General features: G+C 51.1%; 1 protein-coding gene across 2 annotated transcripts in view; it reads left to right on the plus strand.

Annotated features, from left to right (window-relative positions):
- PPP2R1A (protein phosphatase 2 scaffold subunit Aalpha) overlaps positions 1-24,762 on the plus strand; it is a 40,919-nt gene that overhangs the window by 3,832 nt on the left and 12,325 nt on the right. For both annotated transcript variants that reach the window (XM_028095576.2, XM_028095577.2), the window contains exons 2-9: positions 10,041-10,131; positions 15,264-15,364; positions 19,414-19,646; positions 20,931-21,078; positions 21,191-21,346; positions 23,565-23,679; positions 23,789-23,859; positions 24,310-24,444. In XM_028095576.2, coding sequence (XP_027951377.1) covers positions 10,041-10,131; positions 15,264-15,364; positions 19,414-19,646; positions 20,931-21,078; positions 21,191-21,346; positions 23,565-23,679; positions 23,789-23,859; positions 24,310-24,444 — 1,050 coding nt within the window. The remainder of the gene's footprint in view (positions 1-10,040; positions 10,132-15,263; positions 15,365-19,413; positions 19,647-20,930; positions 21,079-21,190; positions 21,347-23,564; positions 23,680-23,788; positions 23,860-24,309; positions 24,445-24,762) is intronic.

A 24,762-nucleotide genomic window follows, 5' to 3' on the forward strand; every position in this document is an offset into this window, starting at 1 on the left:
ATGGGGCTTACGTTCTAGTAGAGGAGGCAGACAGTGGATCAGGAGTGTGATGTCGGGGGCAGTAATTGCTTACTAGAAAAATGCAGGCATCAGGGTCTAGAGCAAGCCCAGGGTTGCTGGGTTGGTTTGTTTGTTTTTTTGTTTTATTTATTTATTTTTAAAGGTTTTACTTATTCAAGGGAGAGGGAGAAGCAGACTCCCCACTGAGCCCGATGTGGGGCTCAATCCCAGGCCTCGTAGATCATGACCTGAGTGAAAGTCAGCTGCTTAACCGGCTGAGCCCCCCAGGCACCCCCCAGGGCTGCTTTATAGATAGGGTAGTGAGGGAAGGTGATAGTGGAGGAAGTGAGGATCTCTGAGGAAGTGGTAGTGAGCAAGGACTTGAAGAAATGAGGGAGAATGAATGGGGGGGGGCAGTCCAAACAGTTGGTACAAAGACCCTGAGGTGGGAGCATGCTCATTGTGTTAGAGAAGAGCAAGCAGGCCAGCGTGGCTAAAGCAGAAGGAATGGCAAAGTGGTGAGAGGTGAGGACTAGTCCAGAATGAGATAAGTGAAGGCCCGTGGACCAGAGCAAGGGCTTCTCTGAGTTTCAGGAGCTGTTGCAAGGGGAAGGATGACATGTTCTGAATTAATTCTAAAGGATCCTCCTGGCTGTTGAGTAGGGGCCGGGCAGGAGCAGATAGACCTATTGGGTGTCCTTTCAGAGCACCCAGGACTGGTGTTGGCATGGACGTAGGGAGAAGAGGTTTAGATTCTGGGTATGTTGAGAGGAGGGCTGTTGAAGGGGGGAGTCAAGGGGGGAGTCAAGGATGACTGAGCTTTGAATCCCAGCTCTGCCAGTTTGTTCCCTGTGTGTCCTTGGACCAATTCCTTTTCCTCATTGGGCTTGGATTCCTCATCTGTAGAGCAGGACTGATGATGAGGAAGCAGCATCTGCTGTGGAGGTTGTGAAGGTGCAGTGGAATCGGCAAATTAAGTGGCTGCCTAGAAGCAAGCATTCAGTAAGTGATGACCTTGTTCAGTTGTTGTGGTAGCTTATTGTTTTATACTTGGGAAAGTGATGTGCAAAGAGATTGCATCCCTTACCTAAGGCCTCCCCAGTCAGTAAGAGGCAGAGGCTGGACTGCAGTATCCATAAGTGTTTGGGGCCCCATGTTACTTACAGTGTGGTCCACTGGTTGAGAGGCTAGATCTCTGTGTTAGACCTCTCTGTTTTCTCATCTGTAAAATGGGAGTGTAATTTATGTAAAATGGGATTTTGTAATTTAGGAGTTTGTAAGGGGGTTGTGAGGATTAAATAGTATGGTACATGGAAAATGCTTAGAACAGTGCTTGACGTGTTGTAAGTGTTCAGTAAATGCTGGCCCGTAGTAGTCATGGTGGTGATAAGATAATGGGGGCTTTGTCAAGGTGAGGTGCTTGGGTATTTTTAAAGACTACTCTATTTATTTAAGAGAGAGCGCGCATGCATGAGCGAGAGCAGGGAGAGGGAGAAGCAGACTCCCTGCTGAGCGCGGAGCCTGATGTGGGGCTTGATCCCAGGACCTGGAGATCATGACCTGAGCTGAAATCAGTAATTGGACACCCAGCCTACTGCGCCACCCAGGAGTCTCTAAAGACTATTTTTTTCATGATTACTCTAGAGCAGTGGTTCTCAACTTGGGCTGATTTTGTTTCCCCAGGAGACAAATTTCCGGAGATATTTTTGGTTGTGTCAGGACTGGCGAGGGGAGTGCATCTGGGATCCCGCGGGGAGAGGCCAGTGATGCCGCCCAGCATCTTAGATACGCAGGATGGTCCCCCCCACAGAGGTGATCCAGCTCCAAATGTCAGTAGTGCTGAGGCTTAGAAACCCTGCCGTGTGCCCGATAGCGTGATGAGTACTTTGTGTTAAGTCCTCACAAAAGACATCTGAGATAGGTGCTAATTCACTTTCCTTCAAAAGTTTTTTTAGTAGTTAAATATCAGATGTCAGAAATTGCCACATATTTTCACCTGTTCCTCACCCTCCCTCAGGTTTTTTGGGGGTTTGTTTTTAAGTATTTTAAAAGTCCGTTCCAGGCTTCAGACATTTTCTGCACGTGCTTTGTTAGGCATGTCTAAAACCGGGTGTTTTTATAGCCGTGGTGCCATCATCTCCATCATCCCAAGCAGTTCTAACTGTGATTCCTCAGTATCATCTAAACCTCAGTTCATAATCAGATTTCCCCGATTGCTTCAGAAGTCTCCTTTACGTTTGGCTTGTTTGAATCAGTTTGTGAATTTGTGACTCTTGGCATTTAATCAATAAGGATACTCAGTGTCCCACAGCCTAGTAAGTAATGACGCTAGGAAATGGCCAAGGGCACTGGGTTTCAGGGCAGCACTCACTCCTCAACCACCAGCTGAGCCCCCTGTGCAGACAAAGTCTAGGCCTGGAAGTAATACAGGGAGACAGTGCCATAGGTGGAAGCCGACTGGGATTTTGAATCCTGGTCTGGCCACTTTCCAAATTATTCAACCCTTCTGGCCTTGGTTTTCTTGTTAAATGAAAAAAGGGTGGAAGACTCAGAGGCTGGGTGGTGTGGGTTAGTGAGATGGACTATGTAAAGACCCTGCAGTCACTGGCTACTGTCCGAGACCTTGCAGCAGCTTGCCCCATGTCCATGTCTCAGGATCGTGGAGTTAAAGCTCCGACTTCTTTTTATGGAATGCATGGGGAACTGGTGAAGCAGAACTTAGAAGTGAGGTTGCTCTCTGAAAGTTTAAACTGGAAGAGAGAAGTTGTGTAGGAAGGCAGTGCAGAACTGGGTTCAGGTTGCAGGTTCTGTCCCAGTTCACTGGGTGGCCTGCATTCTCCTCTCTGCCTTGCTTGCCTGGCTGTAGAATGAGTGTGGGGCTGGTGTCTGTCTCTTGCACTACAAGAGAGAACATGTGTAGAGTACCTGGCTGTGTACCTGTCACATACTAAGGACTCTAAATTGTAGTTGAGTTTTTAAAAACTGAAATTGTTTCTTTTTATGCTTTTTTAGCATGCCCAGCCCTGTACTAGGTTCAGGAGTCACCATTGATAACAGTCCTGACCCTTGTCCCAGAGACAAGTCACCTTCCAAATGAGGGAAACAGGCACGTCCAGAAGTAATTATCATGGCAGGCAAACTGCTGCGAGCAGTATTCCCTCCAGTGCTGCAGCTTCTGAGGGTGGAGCAATTACCGTTCACTCCTGCCCCTGAAATGTCAAATACGTAAGAGGCAGTGGGAGAGAATAACAGCTAACACTGAGGTGCTTGCAACCGGCCGGGCTCTGTCTCTAGGCTCTGCCTATTTGATCAGTCCAGCAATCCTGTGAGGTCAGCACTGTTGTAATTCCCATTTTACAGGGAGGAAACGGAAGCTCCGAGGTGCCTACACTTGGCCGGGACCCTTAGCTAGTGGGTAAAGCCAGAGTTACGTGCTCATTTGTTATTTAAAAAAAATAAATCAAATCAAATCAAATCAAATAATGTAGAAATACAGGTTGCGATGTCCATTTTCACTCTTCAGCAGTGCTAAATGATTACCAGGTGGGTGCTTAGTTTTTCACACCCACACACATTGTGTTCATTTAAAAACATGATCCTTTGTGGAATAAGGAAGAAAGATATATAGACTTTAGGACTTTATAGGAGGTAGAGAGACTTCTGTCACTCGCTGAGCCTTTCCCCCGGCCAGCCGGGGCTCCTTGCTAAAGCACACGCCTTACATTACAGACCCCACCACCCCATTGCCAGCCACCACCTGTTCCAAACGGTAACAATTTGGAGCATATTCCTCTAGATACTTTTTATCTCTGCTGTATTCACATCTGTAGTTCCTATTTTATAAACAAAAAATTAACCCCCCAGGTGTTTATTAGGCTCTAACTCTGCCAGGTGGTGTCCTAGGTTCTTGGGGCGCAGGGTGAAGAAGACAGAGCCCCTACCCTGTGAAGCTGATGTTCTGGTGGGGAAGGACAAACTGAACAAAGAAGCCTGTGTCAGGAGTGCTGAGAGTTCATATACGTGGGGAGTGATGGCATGCTGTTTTCTCTGGGTGGTTGTGTGTGAGGGTCCAGCAGAGACCAGGGTGAAGTAGGGGGACACCCTGAGGTGTCTGGAGGGAGAGTGTTTCAGGCTGAGGAAATAGTCCATCAGCGAGTGCGCAGAGCTTGGTGAGAGTGGTGTTGCGTTGTTGGTTTGTTGGTTACTCTCAAGGAAACCATTGTGACAGGATTTCCAGGGGCAAGGGGGTGGTGGGCAGTGCGAGTGCGTGGGGAGGGGGCTAGATTATGTTGGACTTCATAGGCCATAGCAAGGCTTTGGATTTCAGTCTGTGAAGGGAAGATGGATTGCCTGTGGCTCACACTGTGCACATTTGTGGCGGGGAAGCTCCCTGGGGCCACGCTGTACGTGTACGTGTCAGGGAAGCTTTGTGGATCCAGTGGGAACATGGGCCTTAAAGAGTGAGTAGTACTTCTACAGGTGGATGTAGTGGCGGGAAGGGAGATTTTATACGTTATGTCTCTATGCACTGGGCTGTGTGCCGAGGGCTGCTGGGCATACAGGCAGCCCCAGCCCAGGGTGACGGGCTGTCGTGAAACCATGTATGTGGAATGTCATGGGTGCTTGACAGGTACCTGCTTGGGGGACCGTGCACGGGGTAGACTTCAGCACTATGCCATGATCAAGGGACAGTAAGGATTTCTTACTGATGTTATTAATAGCTGCTCCATCAGGAATGTCACAGAGAACACAACCAACAGTGGTTTCAACAAGTTAAGGATTCATTTTTTCCTTACATGACCAGTTTGGCAGCTCAAGGATATCACAGAATTGGGTCAGAGTAGGCCGTTCCTTTGACCTGCCTTGTGTGGCCACAAGATCGCTGCAGCATCTGTTGTCATTAAGTCCTCACAGAACCACACTGGAAGCAGGGGCCGACCCAGGACAGAGATTTTTTTTTACCTTGTCCTCCTCCCCTTCCCCCCTCCCCAAGGAGGAAAATCTTTCTTGAAGTTCCTTGGCTGACTTGCCCTTGTCTCTTTGTCCAGAACTAAGTCATGAGCTGAGGTCACTGGAATTCATTTTGTCTATAAATAAGAGAAAAATTCTAAAAGAGGCTTAAATGGCTTGAAGTTTATTTCTGACTTATGACCAAAAAGTCTGATGGCAGTGCAGGCTGGTGTGCCAACTCTTTCACTCTTTGGTGTCAGGGGCTCAGGCTCTTCCACATTGTACTCTGCTTGTATGTCCTCCATCCTGCCCTCCCCATCTCCAGGCTACCTCACGATCCCAAGGTGGCTGCTGAAGCCCAGCCATCATAGCCCCCCATTCCATGCAGGAAAGAGGGAAGAAGAGTGTGACCGCAGGTTCCCTTAAGGACACTTCCTAGAAGTCACACACACCATTCCCACTGGGATTTCACTGGCCGGGCGTTAATCTCCTGGTCATGTTGGATGAAAAGGGAATTCGGAAATGTCTTTTCCTGGGAGTCATGTTCACAGCTGAAAACCAGGAGTTACGAGCGGCAGTATAACCCAGTGCAGGAGCTCTTAACCTGGGGCCCATCCAGAATTCCAGCACAGGTCCATGAATTCGGATGGGGAAAATAACATCTTTATTTTCGATAACCTATAACTCGAATTTAACTTTCCTCCTGTTCTGAATTGTAGTATTACAATAGCAAAATATAAATAGTGTCAGCAAAACCTGTGGAAATCATGACTGTTCACATCTCATTTCGGCTGTTGCAGGTACTTCTAGTGTTGTCGGTGTTCTCCTCTGTTTCAAAATTGTGGTTGTTATTAAACCTGCTAAGGGCGGCACCCCCCCTCCCCCGCCCAAATTAAAAACACAGGAATACAAATTGATGGTACTGGTTAAGAGCCAGGTGACTGGCGTTCTCATCCTGGCTCTGCCACCTATAAGCTGTGTGAGGTTACTTAACTTCTCTGTGCCTTTGTTTCCTCGGCCACGTAATGGTTGATCCAGAATCTTCATGAGGTTGTCTCGAGGATCAAATGAGTTAAGACATGAAGGCGCCTAGGATGGTGCCTGGCACACCGTATGCACCATGGGAGGATTTGTTACTATTTTTTTTTTTTCACTGTAAGAGAAAGAAAAGGAGACCTGGGGGGACAGCTAGCCTGCTGCCACGCGTGCCCTTCTTGTGATATCTGAACAAAATCGGGATGCTGTCAACAGGGTGAGGTCACAGCTCCTATTATTGTCTTTGCTAGCTGAAGGGTGTTCCCAGGTTTACGTCACTTGGTACTCACAGTAACCTTCTGAGGATGGGTGATATTGTAATCCCCATTTCACAGGTGAGGAAATTGAGGCCCAGAAAGGTACAGAGTGGCCCAGGATCCCAAGCTGCTTAGCCTTGAACCCAGACCACGTGGCTCCAGAGTGCCACCCTGTGCTGCCTTTCTTGAGTGTTCCTGGTGCCGTCTGTGCTGACGAAAGCAAGCTGACATTCTCAACGACACCAGCACTAGCATCTCCAGAGACAGGAGGGAAGGGGGCTCTCCAGCATGGCAGGGATGGCCTGATTCCTGTGCGCCCACCCCTTGGGCACCTTTCCTAAACTACAGAGATGTTGAGATGAAGAGTCTGGGTGCCTGGCTTCCAGTCTGGGCTCTGGGGCTTTCTGGCATATGACAGCGTCTCTGTGCATCAGCATCCTCACCCTTAAAGCGATAGCTACCTCAGAGCTCAGTTCTCAGGATCAAGTGTGTTACTTCCCCACGTCAAGCACTTGGATGCTGTCAAGTACATAGCAAGCAACCAGTTGTTAGCAGCTCTTGTCGCTGGCCTTGTGCTTGTGCTCATTCCCTGCTGGTGCCTCGTCCTCAGGGCTGCGCTCGGCCGTCGGGGCCCTGGCCCTTGCATGCGTTTCCCCATAGCCCAGAGGAGAGAAGAACCCAAAGATCTAACTGGGAGACGACAAAGACGAAGGGAACAGGCAACTAAGTCAGTACCCCTCCCCCATATTTTATTACGGAAAACTTCAGACCTATAGAACATTTAAAGACTTGTACAACGGCCAGCAAACTACGGTCCATGGACCGAATTCAGCCCGTGGCCTGCTTTTGCAAATGCAGTTTTGTTGGAACACAGCCCTCCCCATTTGGTTGCATATGTGTCTGGATCTGTGGCTGCTTTTGTGCCAGTGCACAGTTGAGTAGTTAGGACAGAGACTCTGTGGCCCAAGATGCTGAAAATATATACTTGCTGGCAATTTACAGGGAAGGTTTATATTTACCGCCTGTATTCATTCACTGTTAGTGTTCCCCATCTTTCGGTTATGTCTCTGTAGGTGTTTTATTTTTGTCTAAATAAGATGCAGGCCTCATAATACTTAATCTTGAGGTTCATTGCTGCCAGAGAGGTGAGTGTTTGGACCACGTTAAACCCCAAAACCCAGTGACGTATGAGAAATGTGAATGCATTTTTCTGAAAGGGGAGGCCACCATAGCATTTCCTCAGAGTCACATTATTGTCTGTGACCTCAGGGAGTTTTAAACCCCGGGACCAGGGAACTGATGTAGGATCTTTGGGAAGGGAACTGGCTGAGGGGGCCCCGTCCCTTCTTCTGCCTCTTCTTCCGGGAAGAGGATGCCTTGTCTGTGTCCGGCAGTGGCTTACTCACTCACAGGGGTGTTCCCCCCCGACTCCTACGCGCATGACCTCACTTCATTCTGCCGCAGCCCTGTGAGCCGGGAGGAGAGGCCGCGCTAGTGAGCTGGAGAAACGAGGGTTTCCATTCCCAGTGGCCCGTGCCATCGGAGCAGCTGGGTGCCAGCTCTCTCAGTGCTCGCTTCGGCTTGTGTCTGCCCCTCTGAGCCTGTCTCTGCAGTCATGAAAGGGGGCGTTGGATGCCAACCTCCTGAGGCGTGAGAAGATCGAGAGGGGTCCTGACACCTAAGTGCTCCATGTGAGAGACCTGTCCTGTGTTAGCCAAACATGTTAGAGTTCTAGGTGCCACAACAAATCACCGCTCATTTCGTGGCTTAATGCAACAAAAACTATTCTCACAGTTCTGGAGGCCAGAAATTTGAAATAAGGTGTCGGCAGGGTTGCTTCCTTCTGGAGGCTCTGAAGATTACTTTCATGCCTCTCTCGTAGCTTGTGGTGGCTGCTGGCAATTCTTGACGCTCCTTAGCTTGTGGATACATCCGCTCGATCTCTCCCTCCGTCTTCACGTGGCCTTCTGCTCTGTGCGGCCCCGTGTCTTCTCCTTCTCTGTCTCATCAGGACACAGTCATTAGCTGTGTAGAGAACACTTGCTCTCCTTTGTGTCTCCTTGACTCTCACATGACTACCACACTCCTTACTTCTGCCACCACGCGTGAGGTGTTTCCCCAGGCCAAGCAGTTCTCTGCAATACCAGCTGGGTGTCTTACAGTTCAATTCAGTTGTAACGCTCAGCAGAGTCCATGCCAACCCCGCAGATGAAGGGCTCTGTCCCCCAAGACCACCTCCCACTTCAGACGCCTGTCGCAAGTAATAGGTCCCCACATTACCCACAGCTTCTCTCAGACTTGGCTACAAATTGAGGTTCCCATTACCCTGTCCTTGGATTTGATGATTTTTCAGAACAGCTCACAGAACTCAGGGAAACACTTATATTTTATCAGCTTATTACCTAATAAAAGATATGATAAAGGATTTATTTTTTTAAAAGATTTTATTTATTTATTTGAGAGAGAGAGAGAGAGACAGAGAGAGAGAGAGCATGAGAGGGGGGAGGGTCAGAGGGAGAAGCAGACTCCCCGCTGAGCAGGTAGTCCGATGTGGGACTCGATCCCGGGACTCCAGGATCATGACCTGAGCCGAAGGCAGTCGCTTAACCAACTGAGCCACCCAGGCGCCCTGATAAAGGATTTAGATGAACACGCACATGAAGAGCTGCATAGGGTGAGGTCTGGAAGGGTCGTGCGTACAGGAGCTTCTGTTCCTCTTCAGTTGGGGTGTGCCACCCTCTTGGTATATGGATGTTTTCACCAACCTGGAAGCTCCCCAAGCTCTGTATTTTGAGGATTTTTGTGAAAGCTTCATCATGCAGGCATGGTTGATCATTAAGTCCATTTCCAGCTGCTCTCCCAGTGATGAGGGTAGGGCTGAAAGTTCCAAGCTTCTGCCTATGGCTTGGTCTTTCTGGTGACCAGTCCCCATCCAGGAGCGCACCAAGATATGCTTCATTAGAACAAAAGACATTGCTGTCACTGAGGAAATTCCAAGGAACTCTGTGCAGGAACCAGGGGCAGAGACCAGTAAACATATCTTCTGTTTCACTGTTTCACAAGGACTCCTCCCTAAATTTGGAATGATTTCATCCTGAGATGCTGACTTAATTACATCTGCAAAGTCCCTGTTTTCACATTCTTGAGTACTGGGGGTTAGGACTCGAGCATATCTTCTGGGGGCCACTGTTCAACCCCTTATGCTAGTGCTGTTACGACTGCTAAAGGTACTCCTGTTTATACAGCACTGTTACCATGTTTTATATTAGCTGGTGGTCCTGGGTTTCAGTCCCTGCCCCACAGCATCTGAACCGTGTGACCCTTAGAAGGGACTTTTGTTCCCTAAGCCTGTTTCCTCCTATGTAGAACGAGGCTTATAACAGCTCTGACCTCCGGGTTGTCGTGAGAGCCTGTGCATGTGAGGACCCAGCCTAGGACCCGGCACAGAGCAAATGTGCTGGAACGTGGCCGCCCCTGTTGGAGCATGTCAGGTGGTGCTGAGTGCAGGAGGGAACCAAAGCAGAGGAGGAGGGCCGGGCGTGTGGGGACGCGGTGTGCAGCTTTAGAGAGTGGTCCTGGAAAGCACCACCGAGTGGGTGTCTGCTCAGTGAGACTCAGTGGGTGCTTTTGGTGAGGCTGCTGCTACCATTGTAATTTACTGACTCAGTCATTTGGTAGGTGTGTGCCACATCCTTACACACATTAGGCTTCCAGAGGCTGCCTGGGTCTGGAGCTGTCACACACCCCTAAGTCTGGGCATGCTAACATTCTCCCCTGCTCTTCTCGTTCTCTCATTAGCTTCGTCTCAACAGCATCAAGAAACTGTCCACCATCGCCCTGGCCCTTGGGGTGGAAAGGACCCGCAGCGAGCTCCTGCCCTTCCTGACAGGTGAGGTGGTAGACTCCTGGGGCCCAGGCGGAGTGGGGACTGTCCCGGGGTGGGGGTGGGGGGGTTGGTTCCTGTTAGGTAAGAGAGGCCTCGTTAGGGATGTAACAGACTGTGAGGGTCTGCTCTGTGCTGGGCACGGTGGGGTGGAGGCAGGATTGGTGAACGGGGTCTGGAGGCAGATGGAGCCAGGTTTGAATCACAGCACTAACAGTTAAAAGCTGGTATCTCGAGGTGAGTCATTAAACCTAACTGTCCCTTAGAGTTTTATGTATAAAGTGCAGATTAAACACACATGTGCTATAACATTGATGTGAGCATTACATAACAGTAAGAATAATTGCTGACATTTATCCCCCGCCTGCCATGTGCCAGGCAGTGCTCCAAACCCTGTCTTGTGAGCATTGGGTTAGTTCATGGTCCTCAGGATGGGGGCCTGTGCTCAGTAAGTACACATCAGCGTTGTTCCCCATTGTTAATCTCACAGCAGCTCCTTAAGGTAGGGAAGACTGCTGCCCCCATTTTTTAGGTGAGGATGCTGAGGTTGAAGAGGTGAAGGAGTACATTTGCCTGAGACAGCTAAGTGGTGACCCACAGGGGTTATTGATCTAGTCATGCTGGCTGCAGACTTAACAGCACTGCTTAATGACTCAGGGTCCTGGCGACCTGGGTTCAAATCCAAGCCCCACCACTTTCTAGCTGTGTGACCATGGGCAAGGTATTTCACATCCGCCTGCCTCTGATTCTTCGTGTGTGAGGTGGGCCTAATCGTATAACCTGATACCACGAGTAAATAAGATGCCATGTGAAGTGCTCGTACCGGCTGTGCTCAGCACACGGGAAAAGCTGCTAAGTGTTAGCGGTTAGACTGCCCCACTCAGCTCCTGTCGGAAGATGCGTACAGAGCACTCAGCACAGTGTCTGACGCACACCGGACCGCCAGTTAGAGGTAAATCCTCTGTTCCCACTATTCTTACTACTACTTTATACTAATTGAAATTGCAACTGAAGGCTCAGAGTCACTGTGAAACTCCTACCTGATCCTTTAATTTGGGCTTAGTGGTGATGCCGGGGAGGAAGGGAGCGGAGATGATTATTCCTTCTTTTGACATGTGGGGACATGAAGGCCTATAGAGACACAGGGATTGCCCACGGTGACAACGGCTAATGACTGAGGAGCACAGGTTTATCTGCCTGGGAACACCACGTGAGGAGCAGGTATCCATGTGACACTGAGCAGGTGACCTGAACCGAGTGGCTTCCACTGGTGAACTGTGGGAAGACTTAAAAGCTCTTGAGTGCTGAGACAGGGCAGCTGGGCCACAAGGAGTGTGATGTGTGGCACGGTGTTGTAATAAAGTGGGTAAAGGGGGTGCCTGGGTGGCTCAGTTGGTTGTGTCTGCCTTTGGCTCAGGTCTTGATCCTGGGATTGAGCCCCACCTTGGGCTCCCTGCTTAGCGGGGAGCCTGCTTCTCCCTCCGGTGTCCATCCTTCAACCCCCCTGCTCATGTGCACTCTCACTCTCAACAAAATAAAAGATTAAAGGAAAATAAAGTGGGTAAAATAGTGGGACCTGGGTTTGAATCCAGCTGTGCCACCAGCCTGCTGGCAAACCTGGGTAAGCTACTCCGTTTCCCCTAGCCTCAACTCCCTTACTGCCAAGGGGTAGGAGGGGTACCTAACTCAAAGGGCTGTTGAGGATTAAGTGCCCCATGCGGAGCTGAGTCTGTAGAAAATGCTCGGGAAGTGCTGGTCCCTCTGGTGAGGTAGTCGGGAAGGCAGCCTGGGGGAGGGGACTGGCAGGAGTAAACAGCAAATGGAGGCAGGATTGAACGTGGTGATTGGATGCAGGGAGAGGCACAGGGGCAGGTGGAGGGGGGTTGGGTTTTGCCAGTTCTGAGTGCCAGGCGGCAGTCTGGGATTAATCCTATAGGTGAAGGTAGGCAGCCATTGTAGATAGGTTCTGGAGGGTGGGCGGATGAGATGTAGAAAATAAACCTGTGCACACAGCATTGTATTGGGGGGTGGGGTGGGCGGGTGTGGGCAAGAAAACAGCAGAGGCAGTCGACTTGGGGTCAGTGGCTGAGAGCAAAGACCCTGGGATTGGGCCGCCTGGTTCAGTCCCAGCCAGGACATGCTTCATTTCCTCTGTAAAACGGGAATCGTCATCTAATATATGGGCTGTTGTTAAGATTCAGTGAATTTTTTTTTAAAGATTTATCTGACAGAGGTGGAGAGAGTGAGCACAAGGAGGGGTGGTGGCAGGCAGAGGGACAAGCAGGCTCCCCGCTGAGCAGGGAGCCCGATACAGGACTTGATCCCAGGACCCCGGGATCATGACCTGAGCTGAAGGCAGATGCTTAACCCAACTGAGCCACCCAGGCGCCCCCAAATTCAGTGAATCTAACATATGTGTCCTCTTTATTTCATCATAGAGCCACATGTGACATCACAGTAATGCAAGTGAGAGGAACTGTAGAAGCCATGAGATGGAAGAGGAGTCAGGCATTCAAGACACATTTCTTTGGGGTGCTTTCGTCAAGTGGTGGCAGATTTTCTTTCCTTTGGGCTTCACCCTTTGCAAAATGTTCAAAATAGCAAATGGTAGATACACTGCGTCTTTCAGAAAAGGTGATACTGTTTCAGAACAAGCTGAAAGCCCTCTCTGAGCTCACACCTACAGAACAGTCGCAGTCAGTGTGGAGGGGAAAATTACCACGTGATGCCCCACTATGTTAGAAACAGGTGTTGGTAGTTTTTTGGCCATAGTGAGATGTGGATGGGTTCCAGGGTGAGTGAGGTCACCTGTGTGTGCCGGTGGCTGAAAAGTCACCTGCCATTTAAAGACGTATACCCAGGCAAACACCATTGAAAAGTATCCTCAGAAATCCCAGATTTGCCTTAAACCCACCACGTGGTTTTGTTGGGAAGGCGTACGAATGCAGGCTCCCTGAGCAGAGGAGAGTGGCTTGCTCCTGCCTTTTGTCGCATTCATGGCATTTCTTCAAGTTCAGGACAGAGTCTTTTCTGTTTAAAAGATCTGGGTTCATTTAAGCTAATACACGGTATAGTTAAAAAATACTTCGAAGTAGGCCATTTGTAGGCATATTTCATAAATATCTAATGCACACCACTGTGGGCTGTGAGATGGAGAGCAAATCAAAGTTCCTGTCTTCATGGAGCTTCTGTTCCAATCAGGGGAATAAGTAGTGATGAAGCCAGAGAGACACAAAGTGGAAATGAGGGTAGGGGATATTCCAGTGGTGATCAGGTCTTCCTGGGGGTGTGGCCTGGATGGCACCTACCGTGTAGGACTTTGGGGAAAGAATGTTCCAGGTACAGGAAGAGGCAGGCGTGGGATGGGCACAGTGTTGGAGGGAAGATATGAGCTGGAGACCGGTACAGTGGCCACATCACGTGGGATCCTGGTATATGGAGTCAGGATTTTAATTCATGTTCCTTAGAAACCATTGGAAGATGGAGGTAGGGGAGTGTCATGATCTAAAGCATCACTCAGGATTCTGGAAGGAGGCTGGGTGGTTTGGGGGCCAGGGCAGAAGCAGAAAAATCAGTTAGGAAGCAGTTGTGGTCACCCAGCAAGAGAAGGTGGTCATCGGAGTGACACTGAGGTGGACGATGGACAGGTCTGCGTCGGAGGGGCGGGGAGGAGGCAGCCCTAAGCCTCTGAGACCAGGACGATGGGGAGGCTGGGAAGGCGCTTCTGTGGGGACGGGGACCATGAAAACGGGAGGTGCTGGCAGGTTCCACGTATTCGGCTTTCAGGAACACGGCTGGGCCAGAGAGTCTGGACTGAGGCCTGAGTTGAATACGAATTGAGGCCATGGATATGTACAAGGTCTCCGGGAGATAGAGAAAGTGGGGAGGGTGAGGTTAACTGTGTACGGAGAGGGCCAGGGAAACTGAGGCTGGGAAGGACCCAAAGGCCTGGTGGGCCCGGAGCCACACTGGCCTGCGTTCTCTGAAGCACTGCCTCGGGCCAGACCCCGTGCTGAGCTCTTCACAGAGAGACGTCACTTCACTTTGGTCTCACACAGCTCTGTTGGGATGTGGGCTGAGAAAACAGGCTCAGAGGTGAAGTGAATGGCCACACAGCCAGCCAGCGGTAGAGCAGAGAACCCACCACAAGCTGGGGAGGGTGAGGACAGCCCCATGAGCAGAGAGGGGGTGAGGAAGTGACCCAGAGCGTGGACCTACCACTTGTCACACCCCATCGGCCAGAGTAGGGTTCCTTGGCCTGCTGGCTGCAAGGGAGCCTGGAGAGGTCTGGCTGGGTTGCCGAATGCTTGGCCTAATCTCAGCAAGTTGAGATGCTAGGATAGATGCCAGGGATGTTAGCATCTTCTGCCACAGAGGTCAGCAGTTCCTACTGGAGCCATCTTCTGCCGCACGGGTCAGCAGTTCCTACTGGAGCCATCTTCTGCCACACAGGTCAGCCGCTGAGAAAGGCCTTTGGTTTGAGCATTAGGACACAGCAGCTCTACCTATACACAGTCATCCGTTCTTCCAGCAAATCTGAGCTCCTGCTGTGCTCGTCTCTGGCAGAAACGGGGGTACAGAGAGGAGCCAGTCCTGGACTCCTAAGGACTCTGATAAAGGTGGCTTGGGGTTGAGGGGAGCGTAGAGAAGGGACGTGCCCTGGTCTGGTCAGGAAACCTGAACTGAATCTTGAAGGATGGAGAAGAATTTCTCAGGCTGAAGAGAAAGATTAGTTTTTGGCAGAGAAGGCAGTGCTGAGGGTAAAAGCTGGACCAAAGCGAAAAGCCTCCATTTACCAGGATCTGTGCTCATATGCGTGGTCTTGTTTGCTCCTCACTGTAATTCCCGCTGAGATGTACGTTAGCACCCTTTTACAGGTGCAGAAATGGGTTCGCAGACTGGTCTCACTCACCCAGTGTCCCTCACCTAGTAAAGGGCAGAAGAGGGACTGTGGTGCTCTGTCCTCTGACCCAAGCCTGCACCTTGGTCTCTGCACCAGTCAGGGTGGAGGGTGGCGAGACTGAGGGCTGACGATTGGAGGAAGCAGAATGGAGCCCGCTTGTTCCCAGCTTGGGTCACTCGGGGGTTGGGGTCAGACTCGGCGTGGGACTGTAACAGAGTCTGTCTTGGTTCCACAGACACCATCTACGATGAGGATGAGGTCCTCTTGGCCCTGGCAGAACAGCTGGGAACCTTCACTACACTGGTGGGAGGCCCCGAGTACGTGCATTGCCTGCTGGTGAGTCTGGAGGCAGGGAGGTCCCCTGCCCACCCCTTGGGGGTCAGACCCAGGAGCAGGATGGGGCTCACGTTCTAGGAACAGGCAAGCCTTGGACATTCCCTTTAATCCAGCAGATTAGTAGTGGCGTTTCATATAGCAATACCAAAAATACACTTGTTTATCTTCCTGTTAGCTGGGCACTTGGCCCAACATAGAGGGCTTTGGGCTTGGAGGCAGTCTGAGTTCTATCACTTTTTTACTGTGTGACTTGTAAGAGTTACTTAACCTCTCTGTGTTATACTTTCCTCATCCATAAAATGGGAGTCATTAAAATGTGTCTTTTTAATTGATTTAAGCCCTTGGCGTGGTACTTGGCACATGGTAAATACTGTCAGGTGTTAGCTGCCACTGTCGTTATGCCATACCGTATGAGGTCATGTCCACCCTTTGGGGTAGGGACGTTTCCCTTTTTGTAGATGAGCCTCTGGGCACACTGAGGGGTTAAGCACCTTGGCCAAGGCCTCACAGGTAGTAAGTAGCAGAGCTGGGATTCCAGGTGCCTGCCTGTGCGCCCCTGTGCTTGGTGACGGCTAGGGACACAGAGATGGGTCAGATACTAATGGTAACTGCTGTTTGTGAGAAGAGCACGGGGGACTCCGTTGTCACCAGGAAAAGACTGGTCCTGCCATCCGGGAAGGAGGAGCCTCAGGGGTTTCCGAGTGCCTTGGTTTTCGTTGTTCCTCAGAGCCCCGGGTCACTGCTCCTGCCTGCTCTCCCCCTGCCACCAATAATCCTGTACGTCATGCTTCTGAAGACACGGTTTTATATTTGGCATCTGCACTTAATGATGTCTTAATTTTTATTAGTAGGCTTCTTCCTTTTAGTGGTGTATAAAATAATGGCACTTCTTAAAATTGGGGGGATTAGGGGTTTGAACAGATATTTCTTCTAAACAGTGTTATTTCTGAAGAAAGTAGATAATTGTCATTAAATATTGGTCTCAGCTTTCATCTGTGTGTACGTGTATAATTTATGTGTATGTACACACAGACAGTTGTATGCGAATGAGATCATTTCCTACATTTTACACAGATTAGGGCTGCTTAACACAAACATGATGAGGTCTGGGGGCCAGCCTGAAAAAGGGGTCCCTTGAGCTCCATGGAACTTTCTGCAAGCCCTGGAATTTATCAGTTTTACCGAGGAGAGAATTTGTAGCTTTCAGCAGCATCTCAGAGGACTTGGGAGCAGAAAATACGGATCCCATAGCTTCAGCAAGGGGCCTCAAGGCCCTCAGATGGTGTAGGACTCAGGCTTGCTGGGGAGCAGGACTGGAACCCTGGAGTCCTTGCCTTACCAGGTCATGGTCATCCCACACATATATTGGGGAAGAGTCACATGTCCTCTGGGACCAGTGTTCATCCTGAGGACCCTGGGCCAGGGAGCACTGGTAACCCAGAGGCCAGTCAGGCCCGAATGCTGGTGCTCCTTGGTTCCTGCAGGTGCCTTCTGCACAGTCACCTGTCATGTCCCCTAGGGCCCTAGGAGATGCACACTGGTGCTAGCCCCAGTTCACAGATGAGGAAGGAAACTGAGGCTGGAGGTCTGGTTTAGGTGAATTGCCTGAGCTGGGAAGAGACAGAGTCAGGATTCAAACCCAGGCTCCTGTCTCTTAATCACTGCCACTCCTCTCTCTTACGCCCCCCACCCCTCGCCAAGGGCTCTCAGTTGCTCCACAGGCTGATTAGAGCTGGACAGGAGGGAGGCTGGGGGACCTTAGAACCTGGAGGAGGCACCTGACCTGTTTCAGATGGGAAGGGGGAGCTGTCAGCGAAGGCCTCCTGGAGGAGGTAGCAGTGGATCTGGATTTTGACAAAGAGAAAATGGAAAATGGCTATGGTGCAATTTGTTCATTCCACGAACATGAGTGCCAAGTATGGGCTTGGGAACCCAGAGGTGTGTCAGAGCCCATCCAGCCCTCGTTTCTCTGGAGAGGTGAAATGGAATTAATTTCACAGGGACCCGTGTAGCTACAGCACAACGATTGATTCTGTATCTACAACTCTTAACCCTTTTTGGAATCCTGGGTCGCTTTGAAAATCTGATGAAAACTCTAGAGCCTCTCCTAAAAGTACAGTGATTTTAGGAGGTTCACACCCCTCCTCCGCATGTTCTCTGGGTTTGAGAACTCTGCCCTCCTTCATAGAGGACCCACAGCACGACTTTTCATTGTGGGAAAGCATCCCTTGGAGTTTTCCTAAACATGCACCTTCCTGGGCCCCACCCTGGAGGGTCTGATTCTGTTGGTCTGTGCTGAGTGAGCTAGGCCTCCTGGGTGATCACAGACCTCACTGTGCGAACCACCGCCTGCCCAACCCACTAGGGCCGGCACCCTGGCGCGACACAAGTACTACTTGGCCTTGGTCCCCAGGCCTTCGTTATGACTGGGTACTCTCTGAATGGAACAGGTAAATGGCAAATACTGATTGCGTACCCACCTCCCATGTGCCGGCGTGGGAAGCAGGAAGACCAGGAACAGAGAGAAATCCAGTCCCTTCAGTAGCCCAGTGAGACCACCTTCAGCCGCACTCCTATGAGACAGAGCCAGAAACCCTGCGATAGCATGGCTTTAGGACAGAGGCCACACACTGGCGGCCCCCAGGCTGGCATAGTGTCACATTTTCCTCTTGAATCACTGCCAATCTTTAGTAAATTTTTTTGTTTATATTTATTGTAGTTAAATATACAAACAACCATTTTTAAGGGTACGGTTTTGTGGCATTAAGTATTTTCACATTGTGGTACAGCCACCGCCACCGTCTGTCATCTTCCCCCATTGACGAGTAACTCTCCATATCCCCTCCCCCCCCTGCCCCCTGGGGCCCACCATTCCACTCACCTGGTTACTCTAGGGTCTTCATATAAAGGAATCCTACAACGTGTGGCCTTCTCTGATTGCCTTATTTCACTCAGCATGATGTCTTCAGTGTTCATCCATGGTGTAGCAAATGTGTTAAATGAGATTTTTGACATATACACACCTGGCCCCTTTGGCTGCTTTTGGAAAACTGATTGCTTTTACCAGCTGTGTTTTCCTGGGGTGACAGTTGATGGAGCTGGGAAGCAGCTGTCCTTGCTAGGCTCCATGCCACAGTTTCTGCCTCTTTCTGTTGTCCCCACCTGCCACCTTTGCTCCTTGCTCCTTGCTCCATTCTCTTGCCTGCTTGGGCTCTGGAGGCATTTCCATGTACGATTTCTTCCTGCCTTCTACACCTGTCAGGCCACACTGGACTTCAGACTGCAGATCTCCACACCTTTATTTGAACAGACTAGAATCACTTACGCCTCCCTTTATTCAGTCAGTAATTGCTGAGTTTCCGCCCTGTCCAAGGAGCCCTGCTGGGCTCTGGGGACATGTGATGAACCAGTCAGATGTCCCTAAAGGAGCACGACCCCTCCAGGCCTGCAGTTCCAAGCCTCAGGTTTGCCAGTCACGTGAGCTCCTGGGGCAGTCCCCTATCAGAAACCGCAGGCGTGCTTTTAACCCTTTGCAAGCTCGGGAACCAGGTGGCCTGGTTTGGATCCTGTCTTGTAGCTAGCACTAGCTTGGGCAAGTTCATTTAACTTGCCTGCCTCAGTTTCCGCTTCTGTAAAATGAAGACCATCACGGGACCTGCTTCATAGAGTCAATATTGTCCCCTGTTCTCTTCCACCCGCCCCCCCCCCCCCAGTCCCAGGTTGTGTGACACAGTGACCCTGCTTAGGACACCCAGCAAATAGATGTTCCAGTCAGTATCCATGATCATCCATGCGCTGCGAGGAGTCAAGGACAGCTGTGGCCCTCTGCTCGGAAAGTGATAGTGGAATTGTGAGGATCATGGCCCTCAATGAAGCTCCTTCAAGGGCCTCTATGTGAGGCTCTTTGTTAGGGCTCTTCAGGAAGGCCTGCTGGTGGAGAGGTCAAAGAAGGTTTCTTTGAGGAGATGAGCCACGAGGGGAATGGGGTAGGGCTTGAGGCTGGGGCGGTGAGGAGGGGACCTGCTGTGACCTTGTGCTCTGTCCTGCAGCCACCCCTGGAGTCGCTGGCCACAGTGGAAGAGACGGTGGTGCGGGATAAGGCGGTGGAGTCCTTGCGGGCCATCTCACATGAGCACTCACCCTCTGACCTCGAGGCCCACTTCGTGCCGCTGGTGAAGCGGTTGGCGGGCGGCGACTGGTTTACCTCCCGCACCTCAGCTTGTGGCCTCTTCTCTGTCTGCTACCCCCGCGTGTCCAGCGCTGTCAAGGCAGAACTTCGACAGTGAGTCCCAGCCTTCCCTCAGCTTGGACCCCTTCTCTCAGGCTTAGCCCCCACTCCTCCCCTCCCCCACCCCTCAGAGAGCAGCGTCCCTAGGCCTGGTCCAGACACGGCCTCTTGCTCATTTAGGAAATGGAGAAATGATAGCTTTTTCTCCCATTGAGCATCGTGAGGATTTACAAGAATGACCACATACAAGATGCTGGGAACAGATCTGGCTCATAAAAGCACCCGTGAGGTGGGTGCCATTTCAGGCCTGCCCCCGATCCAGAACCCTCACAGATACACTGGCTCAGTTTGGCCTTCTCCTCCGCCCTCCTCCCCTTAGGCTTGATACTCCAGAGAATTCCTTGTATGTAAGACTCTTCTCCAGGAACAGTGAATGAAAATGCTTCTAATTGGATTAAAATTTCCCGTTAGTATGTGTTTCTTCCCCTCCCTCTGGACTTCGTTCACTCACCAACTGCACAGACTCTTGAGCAGCAAGCCCAGGCCCTGAGTTCTTACACGTGACAGAATACTGCTTTACAGCTGCCCACGTGTGCTTGGAGGTCTGTGTGCATGTGTGCATCCCCCACACTCCTGAAAAGTAAAACCTTTGAGGGGCCCCCGGACAGCATCTTAGCGCAGCAACTTTATATGGTCAGAATGATACAGCCAGTACCTGCCGTTCACTAGGACTTACTATGTGCAGATCGGCTGCTCTGCTTTCACACACATTATCTCATGTAAACCTCATCATGACCTTGTGCGGTGGGAACTATCACCATGAGCTCCATTTTTTTTTTTTTTTTTTGACACTGGCTGAAATACAACGTTTTATTACTTTTATGTACAGAAAATTCAACAGCGTCCACTCAGCCCAGTTTGGTGGCCAGTTCTTTAGCCTTTGCCTTTTCCAGCTTGGCGATGCGAGCCACAGACTTCGGGCCCAGGACGTTGCCTCCCCAGTGGCGGCAGATGTCGTCATATCTGTCATTGTAGTTGGTCCTGATGGCCTCCACCAGCTTTGCCAGGGCTCCTTTGTCTTCCGAGTTGACCTGTGTGAAGGCGACAGTGGTGTACGTCTTCCTGTGGACCGGACGGCCCGGCCTGGCCTTCCCCTTGATAATACCATGAGCTCCATCTTATAGGCCTGGGAAGACGCGGGGGCTCATCGCTTGTCCGGGGTCACTCAGGCAAAGCCAGGACTTGGCGTGACTGCAGTCTGCTTTCTCCTCCCTTCGTCTGCGTGCTGCTGTGGGATCCTAGGCCTTCCTCCCCCTGAGTCCCACTTCCACCCCCCAGGTACTTCCGGAACCTATGCTCAGATGACACCCCCATGGTGCGGCGGGCCGCAGCCTCCAAGCTGGGGGAGTTCGCCAAGGTGCTGGAGCTGGACAATGTCAAGAGTGAGATCATCCCCATGTTCTCCAACCTGGCCTCTGACGAGCAGGTGGGCTCTGCTCCCCAACCCCCTACTCCATCTAGCAGATCCTGTGTCTAAAAGGGACTCCCAAAGCTGACAGGTCTCTGTGGCCCTCACCTTGCTCTGACCCTCTCCCCAGGACTCGGTGCGGCTGCTGGCGGTGGAGGCATGTGTGAACATCGCCCAGCTACTACCCCAGGAGGACCTGGAGGCCCTGGTGATGCCCACTCTGCGCCAGGCTGCTGAGGACAAGTCCTGGCGCGTCCGATACATGGTGGCTGACAAGTTCACAGAGGTGGGGACTGTTCACAACTCACAGATGGGGAAACTGAGGCCCTCAGAGGGGTAGGGATGGGGCCACACATAGAAGCTGGGATTTTAGTTATATCCAACAAATTATTGGGTGTTTGAGGAGTAAGATCTCTGATCATCTGGCTGGGTCTCACTTCATACTGCCAACCCGGGTTGAGTAATAGTCGCAACTAAGTGCTGTGTTGGGAAGGATTCTGAAGCCACGTTCAGGTTCTGTGGAGAGCCCCAGAGTAGAGAAGGGTAGTATGTGTGTGCTCTTGGCCTAATCAAACTCTTCCCTTTCACAAAAGAGAGGGCATAGCCTGTATTAGTTTTGGGGGCTGCCATGACGAAGTACCACAGACTGGAGGGTACTTGATTCCCTCACTGTTCTGGAGATTATTCCAGGACTTTTTTTTTTTTTTTTTTTAAAGATTTTATTTACTTTGTTGAGTGAGAGAGGAGGAGCAGAGAGAGAGGGACAAGTAGACTCCTCACTGAGCACAGGGCCCACCGGGGGGCTTGATCCCAGGACCCTGAGATCATGACCTGAGCCAGAATCAGAAGTCCGGCACTTACCTGACTGAGCCGCCCAAGCGCCCCTCCGAGACTTCTTTTCTTGGCTTGTAGATGGTCTTTTCCCGTATCTTCACGTGGTCTCCCCTTTGTGCATGCCTGCGTCCTAATCTCCCCCTCTTATAGGGATTCCGGTCATTTTGGACCAGGGCCACCTTAAATTACCTCTTAAAACCCTGTCTTCAGATACAGTCACTTTCTGAGGTACTGAGGGGTTAGGGCCTGCAACATAGGAATTTTGGAGGCTCAGTAGTTCAGGCCATAGCACAGCTCAAAACTGGTCAGAATGACACCACCGGGCAGGCGGAACAAGGAAAAGATCCCAGGTCTCTGACATCCTAGGACAGGGCTCTTTCCACAGAGACTCAAGTTTGCTTATCCCACCATCATGTTTGTTGAGCATCAGCTCTTTTTGTGGGTGCTGGGGATCCAGTGAATTCATATTCCCAGCCTCCCCAAGGAGCAGGCAGCCTGAAGGGGAGGGTCCACTGAGATAGAGGGAAACTGTCAGCCCCAAAGCCGACAGACCTGCGTGGGACATTGAGAAGAGGAGGTGGGTGCTGCAGCTGGTTCTAGAAGATGAGTGGGTGAGAGCTGGGGTAGGATTGTGTTCCAGCAAAAGGACAGCATGTGCATGGAGCCCTGGGAGTCCAGAACCAATGCCAGTAAGAACATTCAGGACTTGCTCTTGGGGGCCCCACGTGAGAGAAAGCTGGAGAGAAGCACAGGGTTCCAGCCTTGGGTGCCTTCCCACCCCGTGGCTCCCTGTTCCTGTGAGTGTGCTTATTTCCATGATGTTTGCTGGAAGGACTTGGAGCCTCAGGATAACATTTCCTGGACCATCCATGTTCCCCGTGAAAATGTTAGCACAGGGCGGCTGCACCCCGGAGGCTCAGCACCATGGTTAAAGACGATTCTTCCATCCTCGGCTTTCGGACAGCATGAACTGGATCACACTGGGTTTTAGATGAAAGCTCGATGAAGGCAGGGATTTTGGAGTTAAGCAGTGCGCAGTGCCCAGGAGACACTCAGGAGGTGTCCTGTTTGTCTGAGGGGCAGCATTTGTCCCAGGTAACATTGGGCCCTTCAGAGTTTTTGTTTGTTGCCTGCTTAGTCATGAGCTGTCCTGCTTCCTGCTAGGTCTTCAGGAGCCAGCTTTGCAGCAGAACACAGGTGCCTTCCCTGGCATGCCTTCTTCCCCCTCAGTCTTGATGCATTTCATTTCGTTACAAGAGTAATACAGGGTCGGGTAACCAATTTGAAAAATACAGAAGAATATAAATTAAAATTAATATTTAACTAAATAAAAAGGAAGAGCCATATCTAGAATGTTTTTGGATCAGATAACAGAAAACCCCACCCCAAATAGCTTGAGCAGTAAGGAGACCTGTTGTGATTTTTAATGCAGACGACAACACTATGCGGTAGGTACTCTCATGGCCCTCATTTTGCTTTTGAGGAAACAGGCTCAGAGAAGCTTGGAGACTTGCCTGGGCTCAGCCCGTGGTGCTGGGAGTAGATCTCAGCAGTGATTCCAAGGGCCGCATTCTTCTCGCCCCCAGTTCTGGTGCCTTTAACTTTGATTCTGGTCTCATTCACCCAGAGTCCTGCCCAGCCTTCTCACTCCCCCTGCTTTCTGTCTGCAGCTCCAGAAAGCAGTGGGGCCTGAGATCACCAAGACAGACCTGGTGCCCGCCTTCCAGAACCTGATGAAAGACTGTGAGGCCGAGGTGAGGGCCGCAGCCTCCCACAAGGTCAAAGGTTGGTGCTGGTAACCAGAACACAGCAAACGGGAGGGTGTCTGAGGGGCCCGAGCCAGAACCGGGACATCAGGTCTCACCTTCCTCTGCCTCCCTTCCCTCTCCCACAGAATTCTGTGAAAATCTCTCAGCTGACTGTCGGGAGAATGTGATCATGACCCAGATCTTACCCTGCATCAAGGTAACAAGGAGTTTGGTGGGAGGAATAGGGCAGATCTTAGCCTGCTGAAGAGGAGGGGTGGACATTGGGCTTTATGGACATTCAGAGGCAAACAGTCCCCAGCCTTCTAGGACTGGGCGGTCTTGGGTTGGAAGCAGGTAGGGTCCCTGAGTGCAGGCAGAATCTGAGGTTTGGGGCTGAGCTTGGAGTGGAAGTGCTTCCCCTCCAAAGTTCCAAGAGCTTTGGCCTTAGGGTGGGGGCCTTGTAGGAGCAGGGCTCATGGAGCTCTAAGCAGGCGGACAGATGAGAAACTGCCTTGTACTCTTGTGCCCGGAACCATCCCTGCTCCATGAGGGAGAAGGGCAGAAGCAGGCCAGGGCTCGGGCCTCGGAGGAGGTGGGAGTGTGCTTGGTCACTTGCTGCTGCAGGGGTCATCTTGACCCTGTGGCTCCACTTCCTTCTCCCTCCCAGGAGCTGGTGTCAGATGCCAACCAACACGTGAAGTCGGCCCTGGCCTCCGTCATCATGGGCCTCTCCCCGATCCTGGGCAAAGACAACACCATTGAGCACCTCTTGCCCCTCTTCCTGGCTCAGCTGAAGGATGAGGTAAGGGTACCGCAAAGGCTCGAGCTCTCGGTTGGCAGAGGTGACAGGTGGGTCAGCAACTTTCCCAGATTGGCCAGGAGTCTCCTAGAATCTTAACAGACACCCAGGTCCCGAATGAGTTGAATACTGGTGGGCACTGTGGACTGTGCATTCCCTCATTCACTTATTGGACAGCGTTTTGCATGCCCTTGCTCTGTGCTGGTTCTTTTTCTGGGTGTCAGGGATACCAAAAATACCCAAGACAGTTGTACTACTCAGAGAACTTCGGAGACTGACAGTAGAGAGAGCCGGATGGGCAATCCGATGATTCCATGATCA

This window comes from Eumetopias jubatus, unplaced genomic scaffold, assembly GCF_037043125.1.
Source record: "Eumetopias jubatus isolate StellerSeaLion01/CBP00866 unplaced genomic scaffold, mEumJub1_p1.0 scaffold_10, whole genome shotgun sequence".
Classification (NCBI taxonomy): Eukaryota; Metazoa; Chordata; class Mammalia; order Carnivora; family Otariidae; genus Eumetopias; species Eumetopias jubatus.